This window comes from Hoplias malabaricus, chromosome X1 (genome assembly GCF_029633855.1).
Source record: "Hoplias malabaricus isolate fHopMal1 chromosome X1, fHopMal1.hap1, whole genome shotgun sequence".
NCBI classification, from domain to species: Eukaryota; Metazoa; Chordata; class Actinopteri; order Characiformes; family Erythrinidae; genus Hoplias; species Hoplias malabaricus.
In genome coordinates, this window is record NC_089818.1 from 16,948,502 (window position 1) to 16,965,162 (window position 16,661).

Below are 16,661 nucleotides of genomic sequence, written 5' to 3' on the forward strand. Positions count from 1 at the left end.
ACAATGCCTATGGGAATTTCAAATGCCCCTCCAAGCTTCCAACGCTTAATGGAACTTGTCCTGCGTGGCCTACACTGGAATGTTTGTTTGATCTATCTCAATGACATCATCGTGTATAGCACTGATTTCTCCCAACATCTTGTGCACTTGAAAGAAGTCTTTCAACATTTTTCGCACTGCAGGCCTCAAACTAAAGCCATCTACATCGCTCATTCTTCAGTCACCTTCTTGGGCCATCGCGTTTCTTGTGAGGGTATTCAGCCGGACCCTTCTAACACTGAGAAAGTTGGAGCATGGCCGACGTCCACCTCTTTGGAAACTGATAAATGCATCGCCATTCCTTCGCAAGTTGTGGTCACAGTTCCCACGCCTTATGGTGTGTAATGGCCTCCTATGTAGATGTGTGCGTCACATCAAACTTTTCACATCACCCTATCATGCACAATGTGATGGTGCAGGGGAGTGATACAATCGTACCCTCAAGGAAGAACTATCCAAGTTCCTGTTTGACCAAGGCTATGAGTGGGATGATCATCTTCCTCAAGTTGCTCTGGCTTACTACGCCACAATTCATGCCAGCACAGGATTTACACCTTTCTACTTAGTCCACGGCCGGGAGGCTCGTTCCGGTGGACACCTTACTAAACAGTCCTGATTCGATCTCAGCAGGTACAGCCACCACCTCAGCTGCTTATGCCACTTGTTTGTGAACACGGCTTAAGAAAGCATATGAGTCAGCTACCGCTTTCAGGAATGAAGCTCGGGACCATCAGCAAAAGTACTATGATCGCCGTCTAAACTACAGGCCCTATGAAACTGGTGATTTAGTTTTAGTGGACGACCCAGCACGCCAACATAATAAGCTTGCCCCATGCTGGATTGGCCCTTATAAGATCTTAGGCCCTGTGACACATACTGATCAACTACCTGTTGATTTTCAGGTTCGTGACTTGACTCGCCCACACAGTAGGCCCAAAGTCCTTCACTATAATCACCTCAAACCATTTGTTTCCGGGCCCCAGAACATTGTCTTTAGAGCCCCACAGTCTTTTCCCAAGGCCCCTTGAATTTGTCCTTTGTGGCCCCTCTTGCCTGTATCCCCAGTCAGACCTCTCCCATCCTATCTCACCCTCTACATTCCAAACTCCCTACCGCACCTCACATTCCCTTCCTCCAGACCCATTGCCACACACTCCACAGGCAACACCTCACTGTGCCCCACAGGTTCAACTCAGTGCCCCTGCAGGTCTAAGTTCTGCTTCACCTAGGGGGACCTCTGATAACACAAGTCATTCACAGCGTCAGCATCAGATGCCAGCACACCTCAGAGACTTTCATCTGTACTGAATGGACTAAATGTTGGTTCTCTTTTGGTTGGACGCATTATTATTTTCAACAAGTTCTGTTAGGTACAATCAAGTTTGTATTGGGTTTTTGCTGTTACCTTTCTTGCTTGTTTTGCTAATTAGATATACATACAGGATTCCAAAAAAGTTGGGACACTAAACAAATTGTGAATAAAAACTGAATGCAATGATGTGGAGATGACAAATGTCAATATTTTATTTGTAATAGACCATAGTTGACAGATCAAAAGTTTAATCTGAGTAAATGTAACATTTTAAAGGAAAAATATGTTGATTCAAAATTTCACAGTGTCAACAAATCCCAAAAAAGTTGGGACAAGTAGCAATAAGTGGCTGGAAAAAGGAAATTGAGCATATAACGAACAGCTGGAAGACCAATTAACACTAATTAGGACAACTGACAACATGATTGGGTATAAAATGAGCTTCTCAGAATGTCAGTGTCTCTCTGAAGCCAAGATGGTAAGAGGATCACCAATTCCACCATTGTTGCGCAGAAAGAAACTGCAGCAATACCAGAATGGTGTTACCCAGCGTAAAATAGCAAAGATTTTTAAGTTCATCAACCGTGCATAATATCATCAAAAGATTCAGAGAATCTGGAACAATTGCTGTGCGTAAGGGTCAAGGCCGTAAAACTCTACTGGATGCTCGTGATCTCCGGGCCCTTAAACGTCACTGCACCACAAACAGGAATGCCACTGTCAAGGAAATAACAGAATGGGCTCAGGAATACTTCCAGAAAGCATTATCAGTGAACACACACATCCGCCGTTGCCAGCTGAAACTCTACAGTGCAAAGAGGAAGTCATTTCTAAGCAAGCTCCACAAGCTCAGACGTTTGCACTGGGCCAGGGGTCTTTAAAAATGGAGTGTGGCAAAATGGAAGACTGTTCTGTGGTCAGATGAGTCACGATATAAAGTTCTTTATGGAACAATGGGACGCCATGTCACATGTCACTGCCGTGCCTGCATTACTGATGGTATGGGGTTGCATGAGTGCTTGTGGCATGGGCAGCTTGCATGTCTGGAAAGGCACCATTAATACAGAGAACTATGTTCAGGTTTTAGAACAACATATGCTCCCATCTAGACGTCATCTCTTTCAGGGAAGACCCTGCATTTTTCAACAAGATAATGCCAGACCACATTCTGCAGCAATCACAACATCATGGCTACGTAGGAGAAGGATCCGGGTACTGAAATGGCAGCCTGCAGTCCAGATCTTTCACCTATAGAGAGCATTTGGTGCATCATAAAGAGGATGGTGCGACAAAGAAGGCCCAAGACGATTGAACAGTGAGAGGCCTGTATTAGACATGAATGGGAGAGCATTCCTATTTCTAAACTTGAGAAACTGGTCTCCTCTGTCCCCAGACGTCTGTTGAGTGTTGTAAGAAGAAGGGTGGATGCCACACAGTGGTAAAAAATGGCCTTGTCCCAACTTTTTTGGGATTTGTTGACGCCATGAAATTTTGAAACAACATATTTTTCCTTTAAAATGATACATTCTCTCAGTTTAAACGTTTGATCTGTGATTTGTGTTCTATTCTGAATAAAATATTAGATGTTACCACCTCCACATCATTTCATTCAGTTTTTATTCACAATTTGTTTAGTGTCCCAACTTTTTTGGAATCCGGTTTGTATATTTGTCCTTCTAGCTACAGAAATGAGGACATTTCTTGCTTGTAACAGCAATAATCAGAAAATTGTTAGACCTACAAATGCACTGTAAATGGTTTTCTATGATGCAGAATGGGATGGAAAAATATGATGAGGTATGACATAGAGGGAGGGGGCGGAGGAGAGAGGAGAGGAGATATGGTGGTCAGATCTGCTTTAGCTCGCTGTTAATTAGTAGCCAGAGTAACAGTGTGTTCTACATTAAAAAGTGAACTTCATGTCTTTCTCTTTCAAGCCTCCCGGTCCAAACCACGCTACCCTGGACCAGCAAAACCGACATACTATTGAGGGTAGGACAAAGAACCCACGTTAACGGCACAAAGTATATTGCTTTTACACGGCCATAAAAGGTTGTGTAAAATACCTCACCAGTATGGATATTATCTCAATTAAAAGTGGTATAAACTATATTCGCCTCTGCTTGATCTCATTTATTGATAAAAGTACTCTTAGTTTTGTTATAAAATAGTCATTTAAATCTGGGGATTAAACACATCATGCTTCTCGAACAAATATAAATGCAATCAGTTTTAATAAGGTTTTTTAATTTCATTTATTATTTTATTATGCAGCAGTTATTGTCATGGCAACACAGCTCCAGGGTTCTGAAGTTGTGGGTTCAGTGATTACCTTCAGTCATTGTCTTGGAGGACATTGCTTGTTCTCACTGTGTCTGCCTGGGTTTCCTCCTTGTGCTCAGGATTTCTCCCAGAGTCCACACATATATTTAAACATTAAATATGGATTGACTGTGGGTGTGAATGTGGGGTGTGTGAAATGCTCTGTGTTGGTCTTGAACGCCCTTTTAAGACTACACCCCGCTCCAGAGGATCCAGAGGTTCAGGCTGCTTCCGAGGACGTCTCCGCAGGGTCCCCTTCTTCCAAGAACGTGTCCCCAGGGCTTCCTGTTCCTGCGCTAGCGGTGTCCCCTGACGGTTCTGTTTCTGTCCCAGTGTCCGCTGCTTCCTCTGTCTACGCATGTTGATTATCTTTTGTTAAAATAAATCTGCTGTGTTATGGCGTTTGTGTCCTCCTCCGTCAGTCCACCCAGTCATGACAGATTAATAACCTTTTAATATAGAATGAGTCCAAATGTGGTTACAGTGTTTTTTACTGCTAAATAAAGTGCTTCATGTTAATAGTTTGATCTGTCCAGCAATAAACAGGATATGACAAAGAGTAAAACTATAATATAATAATAAAATACTTCAATTAATCTTCTGACATATAATAGTGAAAATGTTGGACTTTTTTTTGCAGTATTAATATATTCTTTTCACTTTATTCACAGTTTGACTTTTTCTGCTGACTACACACCTAAGACTGTGTGTATACTGAATGCCTAATAACATTAACAGAAAGTACAACACTTCAGATACCTTACAGAAAAAGCTTTTAAGCTCCCACTCCTGGTGACTGTTTGGTGTGTTCTCCCCATGCTCCAGCCACCACCACTTGCCTTGGACTAGCTGCCTACCCTTCAATGAAGTTTTCACGGGCTCCTAACTATTATTACCAGTAGATTGACTGAAGGCCCTTCTAGTGAGCCTTTCACTAAATTGTCTACATTCAATCTACTGAAAGATTAAGTATTCTACTGAAATATTAACAGGTATCCTACTGACGGTTGATAGTTTGTAGCACATCTACAAAAATAACACTGATAGTGTGACGATATATGAGAGTGTCAACTGAATGCCTAAAATAATATGTACTTAAATAAATTAAACTGACAGCCTGCTGATGTGTTCATTAATGGTAAATTAAATCTTTCAAACACTGTCTTACACCTAATCAACAGATTAGCACTGTTAACAGGTTACTCAAAGTATGTTGAATATCTACAGGGAGGACCATCAATATAAAATGTTACCAAAAAATGTTTTTTCCCCTTTTCATCTGGGTATGAGAAAATGTTTTTTTTTAATCCACCCCCTGCTGGTCAAAGCTGGAAAAGCATGCTAAATGTTAACGGGTTTTTGTTGTTGTTTAAACCTCAAAAAAAATTGTGGAAGGAAAAAACTTATGCTTTTGATGGCTAAAATTTTATAAGTTATGCTAGAAATAATATGTCAACTTTTTTTGGTGTGTATAACAGACAGAGAAAAATAAATAATGTGGAACTTTATACATTCAAAAGCATATATTAAAATGTTTTAATTCAGCTTGACCTTCAAGGCCTCTGTATAAACAAACTTAAATAATTGTCTAATTTCACTCGTGTTGTTTTATCGTGTAAAAGGCTACAGACACAAGCACAGGCTGAGTGGGACAACAAAACTGGCTCTGGCATTTTGGACCAGACTGGTCCACCACATTCTATAACGCACACCTTTATGGTCTTTTCTATGTCTTGAATGTACCAACTGTGTGACACTTTACCACATACCTTAAGCCATGCAGTGAGTAAATGGGAATCAGTGAGCATGGACGCATTTAATACTTCCAAAAATTGTCATTTATTAACACTATAAAAATGTATACTCTACAAAATGACTTATAAATAGCTGCTAGTGGTAAGGACATAATGCATTTGTCAAAAAATCAGTGCAAGTGTTTGCTTCCTAACCAACAGCCCTTGAAACACGCAGGTCTGCAACCTGATGGTTATCTTCTTTACTGACACATGGCTGGTCCAATCTTATCATGAAACACCTCCTCCCTTTGGCTGTGTGCTGGTGTGCTGTTTAATGTACAATAAATGCAATGTTATCTGTTACAATCTTCTGAGAAAATGCAAAGGAGGTGCAGAGAACCCGCAAGAAATAAATAAACTTGCTCTTCAAGCAAACACTGCCAAATGTGCCAAAATTACAGACATGTTCGCCACAGCAGGGACTTCATTACCTCCCGTGGCAGACGACAGTGGTGGTGATGATGATGACGGTTCTGGCAGTGGCACTTACCGTGAACGGGAACATTTAGTAGGACCTGCAGTAAGCTGGACTGCTTTCAAAACACTTAGGCTATGTAATGAGCAGGCTAAAGCAGCCCAACCCTGAAAATCTGATAAAATGATAAAACATCAATAAAATAGTTTTGGCAAATTTTTTATAGCCAAGTAAGTTTGTATTGTCAATGCAGGTAAAATAAGCATTGAAGAGCAAGTTTATTTGCTGATATGATTGGGCTAGCCCTGTGTCAGTAAAGAAGATGTCTAATGGGCCGCAGACCAGCCTGTTTCAAGGGCTGGTGGTTAGTAAACCAACCCTTGCGCTGATGTATTTTTGGGGGCAAATGCATTACGCAGGCAGGACCAACATGATAGGGGTTGGTGTTTAACAATGTGATTGGGCCAGCCCATTGTCAAATGGGCCGCTATTCTACTGGTTTTATGGGACGGTCAGATAAAAACATGTTGGGACTGTCGGCACAAATAGTACTTTGGCCCACCAGGAAAATACTTGGTATGTCAGATGGCCAGTCCATCCCTGGACAAAAACCATATGTCAAGTGGAACAGATTTATGGAGGATAATGTTTTATTGTGACCAATTACCTAAATTATTTCTCTGGTTTGGCTTTAAATTTAATAAAGTAATTCTTGTCTGAAAGTGTGAGTGATGTTTCCACACTGCAGCAAAGCTGAGGCTGAATTTTAAATGTCCTCCTACACCCTCTGAAGGGCACAGTGTAGGTCATAAAATAACTTGGCTTCAGCAATAAGCTCAATGTAGTTGTATAAAATAATTTTTGGGAGAAAAGTTCAAAGGTTTTGTGGGAGAGGAGAATATTGGACCAAATTGTGGGAGTCTTCTGGCTAGTACAGAATAGTTGGCAGCCCTGATTTAAGCCTAGCCTAAATACTAATCACCTCAACTTTCGTACATTTGTAGGAAAATCTTTTAATGAAAATAAAAAAGAGGACAAAAAAGGAAGAAGAAGAAAATGAATTATGTCTTGAACTGCATTGTGCAAGATCACAAGATGTTCTGCTATGAGCTGTAAAAAAAAAAAAAAAAAGGCTTGGTGTCTTCATCTGATGGACATTATATGTATAATGCAAGTTTCTTCTTCACCAGGAATGTGTCATTCATTTTGCTGTAAATGAAATTAAAAATTAAAAAATGGATTATTAGAGAGAAAGAATACAAATTAAAAATAACAGATGTGCTATTATTAATTACACATTCCAATAAATTAACTTGATGTGGAAGTATGAACATGATCCCAGGTGAATGGCATTATGAATGGCATCTTGTGGTAAAACAGAGGTGCTTCATACCCAGATTTTGGCTCATTATTAAAAAAAAGATACTATAACAGAGACCTGAACTCTTGAGTAGCTGCAATATTGAGCAAGAGTGGGAAAACGTTTCCCTTTCAGAACTAAACCAATTGGTCTATTATGCAAAGTGTAAATTAAAAAACAAAATGCACTGATGTGCAAATAATTTAAAGGCAACATCTATGGTTGTGGGAAACTGCAGTTATTTCTTGTTTAATTTGTAAATTTTATTCACTGTTTGAATTACCACAGAAACTTTTTGTAACTCGAGTTGTTTAGTATTGTACTGTTTTCTGCATGTGTCTCCCAAAAATTTGGTAGGAGTGAGCTCCTACCAAAATAATCTAAAACAGCAAAAATAAGTGAGGATTACTATGGAGCAGAAATTAAGCAATATCCGCATCTCTTTTCATGATTTTCTAAATTTTAGGATCTCTGCTCTTTTTAAGTGAACTTAGCTAGCTGTTTCTAGCATGCAAACAGACTGGAGAGCTAGCAAACGGTGAGGAAATCTAAAAAAAAAAGTGTTACATCACAATAATGAATGTTGCATTTAAAACCTATATGTAATTGAAAACAGTACAAAGACATTATTTTACATGCTGAAATTGAGAAGGTTTATTGCTTTTTCAAAAAATATTTCCCCATTTTGAATTAGAAGTTAGTAACACATTCCAAAAACATTGGGACAGGGGCATGTTCACTAGTGTTGAATCGCCTCTTTTAACACCACTCTGTATGTGTTTGGGAACTGAGGAGACCAGTCGCTGTAGTTTTGAAAATTAAATGTTTTCTGACTCTTGCTTGTTACAGGATATATATTAATGCTCAACAGCTTGGGTCTTTGTAATAGTGTTTTTTGCTTCATAATGCACCAGCTGTTTTCAGTGGGTGACAGGTATAGACTTGTTTAGTCATGCTTGTTACAATAATAGAACCCTTTTTGGTGCCATACAGAACGGTGCTATAAGGGACCATCTACAGCACATTCTCCATCAATCTGAAGAACCTATTAATGATACACAGAACCCTTTTATAATACAAACGTTCTTTGAGTGCTCCAGGTTCTATATATCGTCATTTACTTTACTATAGAACCCTAATAGAACCATCATTTTTAACTGTGTACAGTACCCAAAGTTTTCATAAGATGAAATTAAAATGTTTTTAAAGACTGGCACCTTATTTGTGTGTCACGGGTACAATGAATATAAAAACATTTGAATTTCATCTTGCATATAATGAGAACGTTAAACCAGATCCTGTGGGAACAAGGTCCAGCAACTCTCATTGGGACCTTCTTATCTAGAACCTACAATACATGTGCTCCCATAAGAGGTGTTTGACCTTGATCCCACAGGATCTGGCTCAAATTAAGCAATGCACACATTCACAGACACACAAAATTATGAATAATTTACCAGTAACGCCCGTCCTCTTGTCTCTATAGGTAACAGGACAGTTCCAGCAACACACAGGCAGCATGCCAGTGAGAATGGAGACAAGGCTAACAAGACAGACTTAGACATCAAGACCTGACACACACACACAAAGAGTAAATTCAGGTGAACACTTATAAATACACACTTCAAAGGTGCATTTTCAAAGACACAAAAATCCACAGAAGTACCTGGGCAATAAATGGAGCAATCATCCCTCCTATTCGACTGAATGAAGTGCAGAAACCCATTCCTAAAGAGCGCACGGATGTAGGATAAACCTATATGTAGAATAAACCTATTATGAAAAAAATATATAATACACACATACACACTATATATATATATATATATACATAACTGCCAAATATTGTGAAATCATGATTAATCACATTGTCCCTTCTTAAGACAGAAGCTAAATGATTCAACGCAAGATCAACTGCGGAGTGACAGCCCCCATTGAGAGGGTCGTGCTTGGACTGGCTGAGACCCATGGAGGTAAGCTAGCATTTAGCAGTGTCACTTATTTCCATTTTCACCATATATTTTGACTAACATGCTCACTCCACGCACTTAGGCTAAGGAGTAGCATTTAGACCCTAGACATTTTATGTTTTATGTAGTTAAATTAAATGTTAAGTTAACTAAATGGAAAATTAAAATAAGTGGTGTTAATAGTTGTTGGGAAAAAAAAAATATATATATATATATATATAGTACTAGCAGGTATAAGAGCAGAGTCTATTCTGTGGTTGGTATGGTGTGCTACTAGAGAATTGTGTGCTCAAGTTAGATTTGGTTGTGAAGGTGTGGTAGGAAAGATAATTTTTTCAGGATACGTGAACTTTGGATTCATTATTATGGCAGCATTTGACGTACAAGAATTTTGTAGTGGTGATTTTTAGTACTTTGAGATTTCCTTGAAATGTAAAGTGCATTACTAATAAAATGTACAGACATTTTGAACATAATGACTTACATAAATTAAAAAAGGAACAGTTGGTTGTAGTGGCACAGTATTAAGAAATGGAGATTGACATCTATTGTATTGTATTCCGGTTAGGGAATGTAAAGAATTGGTAAAAGAACCAGCAAAGTGGAAGGAAAGGAAAGCTCATCAGACATGGATAGAGCAAGAGAGCATGTCAGTTTAGTTAGAGTGAGCTCAAATAGCGTTGGAGTAAGACAAACTTAAAGCTACAAATCCTCAGCAGCAACGGAAGCACTTAAATCCTAGATTTTGTGAGGATAATGTGGTTTTTTTATTATTATTATTTTGAGAAAATAGCTAAAGAATTGTTTTGGCCAGAAGAAAAATGGCATTGCCTGGTTCAAAGTGTTTTGGTGGGAAAAGATTAGGAAGAATATGCTGCAGTAGATGTTACCCAGTCTAGAGAATATGAGAAAAGAGGTCTTGGTTTCCTATGAGATGGTACCAGAAGTTTATCATTAATAGTTTAGAGTTCTTCGTTAGAAGCAGGGTGATACATATATGGATATTGACCGACAACAGGAAGGTGGTTAGGAGCCTGTGAAGTATATACTTTTCAGGAATTAAGGCAGCTTATGTTAATGGAGAAGTTTAGGGCAAGGGTACCAAAGCACCTGGAAACATACCTCAATAATCAAGGGGTGTAAAAAGTGAAGAAGGCAGCTGATTTTTATGAGTTAGCTCATAAAGAGATTTCATGGAAAGGAAAGGTAACAGATAGAGAGGATGGTAGATCCTTTTTTGAGAGTCCTAAGTATATTGTGGCTGAATTTATGTTAGGGTGGCCACCAGGATAGCCTACTATCCCTGACGAGGATAGATAAGTTATATCCATCTCACACAGGTTATACATCATTACTGTCAGAGGCCTGGCCATATAAAATCAGGGTGTCTGGTCTTGGTTAAAAAGGATTTGGCAAATGTGTAGCACTGGTTGTGTGTCAATCAGGAGTGAGGTTGAAGGATGCTTCCAGCCCAGTGCCTCATATATAAGGAGTCGTTTTCGGTTGGTTGCAGTTTCACCAGAGAAGGAGGCAGTATCAGTGACCATATCAAGGGATACTGGTGCTGTGTTGTCCCTGGTACTGGATAAAGTTCTGAACAGGCCTGTACCTGGTTCAGCTGGGACATTACTGAAATCTAATGTGGTGTAGTGCAGTATGATGAACACATTAATTTCTAATAAAAGAAATTTGACTTTTTGGGACTTAATCTGCCGAAAGTTATCAGTGACCTCCCTTCACTCTGAGTTACTCTTCTCACCCCCAACCAAGAGATAGCACTCAGAGAGGATTGTAAACCACACTAAAGGCCACTCCAGGGACTGTTTATGGCACAAGGTCTTAAAGGCTCAAGCAGCTCTCCGCAAATGGATTTCAGATAGACACACAGATTCAGATAATATTCCACTTTGATTCAATGTCCTCTGACACATTTTAAACACTGTTAAAACTAAGAGAATCAGACATTCCTTAATTACTAAGTTTCTTATATGGTAAACAAGATTGCACTTGATTGCACAAGTTAATTCCAGTTGGACTATCAAAATTATTATCATTATCATAGCTGCACCTTGGAGAGGATTATGAAACAAAACCCATTCAAAAAAGTGAAGGAGATTCACAAAGAATGGACTGCTGCTGGAGTCAGTGCTTCAAGAACCACCATGCACAGCCTTGTGCAAGACATGGGTTTCAGCTGTCGCAATCCTTGTGTCAAGCCACACTTGAACAAGAGACAGCATCAGAAGCATATCGCCTGGTCTAAAGACAAAAAGGACTGGACTGCCGCTGACTGGTCCAAAGTTATGTCCTCTGATGAAAGTAAATTTTGCATTTCCTTTGGAAATCAAGGTCCCAGAGTCTGGAGGAAGAGAGGAAAGGCACAGAATCCATGTTGCTTGAGGTCCAGTGTAAAGTTTCCACAGTGATTATTTGGGGTACCATGTCATTAATCCATGTTTAATTTCCATTTTAGTAGTAATATTAGAAAGCTATAGTTTAAATCCAGCAAAGCTCAATGCCACTCTCAAAGTATTAAAGAGACTTCAGACCTCTGACCTTCAAAGTGGTGACAAGAGCTTCAGGATCAGCGACGAAGAAGACCACATGCTCCCTCAGAATGATCACCTTCTGAGGTGGTGTCTCTGAGCATATGCCCAAGAAAGACATGCATGGATGTGGCTCTTACACGGAGGAAGATCAGCAAGGAAAGGAGAATCCCACATGCCCCTCAGAATGCCACCAGATCTGACGGAGTGGTCGCCATGTTCAAGGCTGTGTCTTTGACCAAATGCCAAATGGAAGAATAGGTGCAATGCTACAAGGCCTATGTCTACGAGAAGAAAGCCCAGCACGTCTGTGATGTTCTGCAAGCCAACTCCACTCCTCTCCAGGGATACATAAGGTCACATAGTTTAATTTCTTTCATAGCTCAGGTGCTATGAAATTGGGGTGAATTTTTATAGCCTGTGTCTGTGTGTTTTTTAGTTGTGGGTCATTGTTTGCAGTTAGTTTTCTGTCTATGCTTTGTGGTTCTGTGTTTGGTTCTTTTTATTGTGTTGTGTCCATGCATAGATACAAGGTAGGTGTTCCCAATCCAGTAATTGTTCTGTGTATATCAGTATATTTTCTCTCCACAGAATCTAACTAAAATTAATACAAACTCTTGTACCTCCAATTTGGAAACTAGAAAAAACAATTTACACAAAAAGTCCACTATACCGGGTCTCACCTCTGCAGTGTAAATATAAACCACATTAAAATACATTGAGACAAGCGAGCGGAGCAGGAAGAGCAGCAAGGTAAATCCAAACCTGTAGAAAAAAAAAAAAAAAACAGAAACTCACCAATAGAACAGTAGAGGGTACTCTATGGCCAAATGTTTGTGGACACCTGCTCATTCAAGCCTTCACACTAGATGTTGGAACTTTTCTCTATGAATTTGATGTCATTCAGCTTTAAGAACAAACATGAGATCAATATTTGATTTTGAGTAATTATTTATAGATAACAAACATCCTCCAACTCATCTCAAACATACTTAATGGAGCTCCACCACTACAGAGACTCCGCCAATACAGAGATTATACACACTACGTGTTCACATTTGAAATGTCTGTGTCCACAATGGGTTCACCCATTAGTAAAGTAGTTGAATTCTAGTGGAAGAATTTTAACCGGTGTCTACAAACATACGGTGTAATAGAGGTAAATTAATACATTTCATCAATGTACAAATCATATATAAAACAGCCAATATTTTTCAAAACAATTCAAGCAGCTTTATTTACATAGTGGTGCAGACGTTCACCAGCATGAAGAAGATGGCCGAGAGAAGTAGCAAGATGACCATGCTGCACTTCCTGCCCACCACATTCAACAAGCCAATGTTCAAAGGGATGACTACAGAAAAACAACAAAAATAAAAATTCTTAAAAACACTTACAATAAAAATATAAATCAATCAACACTGTTACAAATTATAAATTCATTTATTCATTGTCTGTAACCACTTGTCCAGAAACTCCTATACCACCACACCAGCCCCCATTTGCTGGCAGCTTTGATATGACCACTGGGGAAAAGCCTCCTCTACTAAGATATGCCAGTGTCCAAACTGCCAGATTTGCTCCCTTCAAACACCACAGCTGCTCTGTATCCTGTGCATAACAGGGGAATCTGCACATTGGAACTGGCCCAAGCTCTGAACTTTTTGAAGGGACGAAGCAGCCAGCATCTGGCCATCCTTGCTCTTCTCCTGTTGTTCATGCTGTTTCTTCACCCCCTGGCATAGAGACTTGGTTTGGGGCTGAAGAGGGAGGCTTCTTGAACCATGTAGCTTGTGTGTCACTAGGCTTGGGTTGCACCAGAGGCCCAGCTTGTGGGCGTTTTCACACCTGTAGTTCATTTGTTCGGGTCCAAATAAGTTAAGAAGCTCGTAATCTTGGAGCGTTTTACCTTTGGTTTGTTTTCACGCACTGGAAATTCCAAGTGCACCAAAATGTGTCACCACATACCATGTGAGAATGTTATCACCACTGATTGGTCAGACCTGACTGAGGCACGAGCAAGAATGTAAACACAGGAAGAACGTCCAAGTTTTCACACGTGCCCAAGTGAGGCGAAGACTCTGTTTAGAGACATCGGAGTGGATTTATTTTTGTAGACAGCAGAATTTTTCATGCTTAGAGCCTCATTCAAGGGTTAAGGAATAAGGTAAATACCACTGCACTCACAGAGAGTGCCTGGTGACCACGTTGATTACTTGGGCTATGGTTGTTAAGGTTATGCTCTGAACAAAGAAGACTTTGAATAAATACTGAGGAGAGAAGGCTCTTCCCCCTCGCACACATTAAGCTTGCCAGAAAATGAAAGCTTGTGTAGTGGTATGGAAGCTTCTGAGGACTACACAGAAAGGTATAGCTAGTCAAGTCTTGTAGTACCCCTCTTTCCCATCCCACTGATTTGGCAGCAAACATTTACAATGCCATGAAACAAAAAGCAGAAGCTAAGATGCAACAATAGGAGTCTAGTGTGTTCTCCCCGTGTCTACATGTGTTCCCTCTGGGTGCTCTGGCTTCCTACCACAGTCCAAAAACAAACATTGGCAGGTGGATTAGATAAACAAGTGTCCATAGGTGTGAGTGTGAGTCTATGTCACCCTGCGAAGGTCCAGGGTGTAAACCTGCTTTGTGCATTGGGTTTGGATAAGCGGTTACTTACAATGAATGAATGAATGAATGAATTTTAAAGATTTATTTTACCGGCAGTGCAATGCAATGTATATAAACTTATTTTAACTAAATAATACTTGAAACCCTAATAATAAATGCAGACTATGTATGTTTCAGCCAGTCAGATCTTAAATGAACACAGACACATAAAAGGAAGAATGGAGGAGAGTCACACACACTAGAGAGTCTCAGACTCGAGTCGCACTTAAGTCACTTAAACAGTGACTTCTGACTCAACTTGACACTCAACCTGGACTTGAGATTTGGGACTTGTGAACAATCTTTGTGTTAAGCAATTATTATTATTATATCTTTCATGTTTGTTTGGTGACCTGCGTTCTGTTCCCTCCCTGCCATGCACAATGTAGCTCATGGGCGCAGACACAGATATCAGCACTGATATTTGCTATGTCATCTGCAGCAAAGCGCATCCTACCGAATTAAAGGTACCATATTTCCATTCTTGGAATATCTTCCTCTACTTGGTGTTTATTAAAAATAAACAGCCTATTTAACAATAAATTAATATTCACTTGCAGTGATGTAGTCCAAACTGGTCCAAGGCCCCCTCAGCTCTCAGCCAAGTGCAATATATATACACACACACACACACACACATATACACACACACACATACATACATATACATATATATATATATATACATACATACATACATACACACATACACATATACATTATATATATATATATATATATTTTTTTTTTTTTTAGGTCTGGTGTTCTGTCACGGTTGTAGGGAGGATACAGGAGGTGAATGTACATGCAAGAAACACTTTACTTAAACAAAACGAAAATAAACACGAGCAGGACAGATATGTTTACAAACAGAGCTAAACCATCCACATAGAAATAACTGATCTGCTGTTACACGAGGTTCAAAGCATGCTGTATGAAAACCTCCTCTTTGAAGCTCAAAAACGTCAACCCCTGGGCGCATGGGCTGGAACAACTTTTAGATGTTTTCATGAAATAGTGTGGTCCTGTCAGGGTCAAACATATGTCTGGTAGAAAGTTAGCCCTAAACATAGACAGTGCTGTGCTTGCCAGAATGACATTTTAAAATGTAACCACCTGTCCTAACGACAGCACAGGCTTTTCTTATAACAGTCACATAGTTCTGATAACATACAGGGGTCTCTCATAACCATCAACTTATTTCAAGAAATTATTATTTTTAAGAAAAGGATCATCACTGACGTCAAACTACAAGTTTGCTCAAATGTTTGGCTTTTTTTCCCCCAAAAATCTCCAGTTTGCATACCAACTGTACATTTAAAACCAATGTGTAATCCCCCAAAACTTTTTCATTCGACTGTATCAGTTTCCACATTATTAAGAAAAAGTTCAGCATCCAGTTCCCAGACTTCCCAAACTTTCACTGTTTAATGTTAATTTAATTATATCATCAAAACTTGTGGACACATCCTTGGCTCTCTGAAAAAAATGTTTACTTGACCATGTAAAAGTTGTGTTAATCGTATCAAACTCCTACCAGAATATCTCAATTCTATGTGAAAATTAAACTCAGTGTTATTAAAATGTGGACGTTCATTAACCAAAGAACAGGTTTTAAATGAACTAATCATCCTCAAGGTTGAAGAACATGATGTTCTTCTGTAGAAGAAGATGATGATCACTGTAAAAATCCAATGGATTTTCTGGACACTGGCCCTCTAGGCACTGTTCACGTGATACATATTCGTCATCGCTGAAACCATTGGCTCTTGGATGTTTTCATCCTCAACGTCTGATAACTCATGATCTGTAATTGGACTTAGTCACATGGATTTCTAAGTATAACAATCTATTTCTGAGCAGGTGATGAACTCTGACACGTTAATAATGACACTTCTTCAAGGAGCGTCTTCAGAAGATCTAAAAAAAATGTAATACTGGGTACGCTGGGTCTTGATGGACGAATCTCATCCATACATATAATATCATTATCACTATCCAATCCCTCCTATTCTTTTCCAGGTTGGTGGCTGAGGTGAGGGAACGTGGGTAGCAGACATATGTAAGACCACTGGAGATGTTAGGGGATTTGTAGTCAAGTCTGCCACATCCCTGCTTGTGCAGTCCGGCATTAGGGGCTGGAAACTAAGGGCAGCTGTGATGAAGTTATCAGAAACAGCTGAAAGGTCTAGTCAGTGGTTGTGGATAAGAAGAACACAGAAAAGTTGGGAAAATGC

General features: G+C 39.5%; 1 protein-coding gene across 5 annotated transcripts in view; it reads right to left on the reverse strand.

Moving 5' to 3' along the window:
• Positions 1-5,355: 5,355 nt before the first annotated feature.
• The window catches only part of LOC136675641 (putative transporter SVOPL), a 28,509-nt gene continuing 17,203 nt past the window's right edge, over positions 5,356-16,661 (reverse strand). For 2 of the 5 annotated variants that reach the window (XM_066652304.1, XM_066652302.1), the window contains exons 12-16: positions 13,003-13,114; positions 12,444-12,525; positions 8,911-9,000; positions 8,702-8,815; positions 5,359-7,093 (exon numbers count right to left, since the gene is read on the reverse strand). In XM_066652304.1, coding sequence (XP_066508401.1) covers positions 7,082-7,093; positions 8,702-8,815; positions 8,911-9,000; positions 12,444-12,525; positions 13,003-13,114 — 410 coding nt within the window. In that variant the 3' untranslated portion in view covers positions 5,359-7,081. Of the gene's footprint in view, positions 7,094-8,701; positions 8,816-8,910; positions 9,001-12,443; positions 12,526-13,002; positions 13,115-16,661 lie in introns of all 5 variants that reach the window. The other 3 variants (XM_066652303.1, XM_066652305.1, XR_010796210.1) reach the window with 3 other exon arrangements.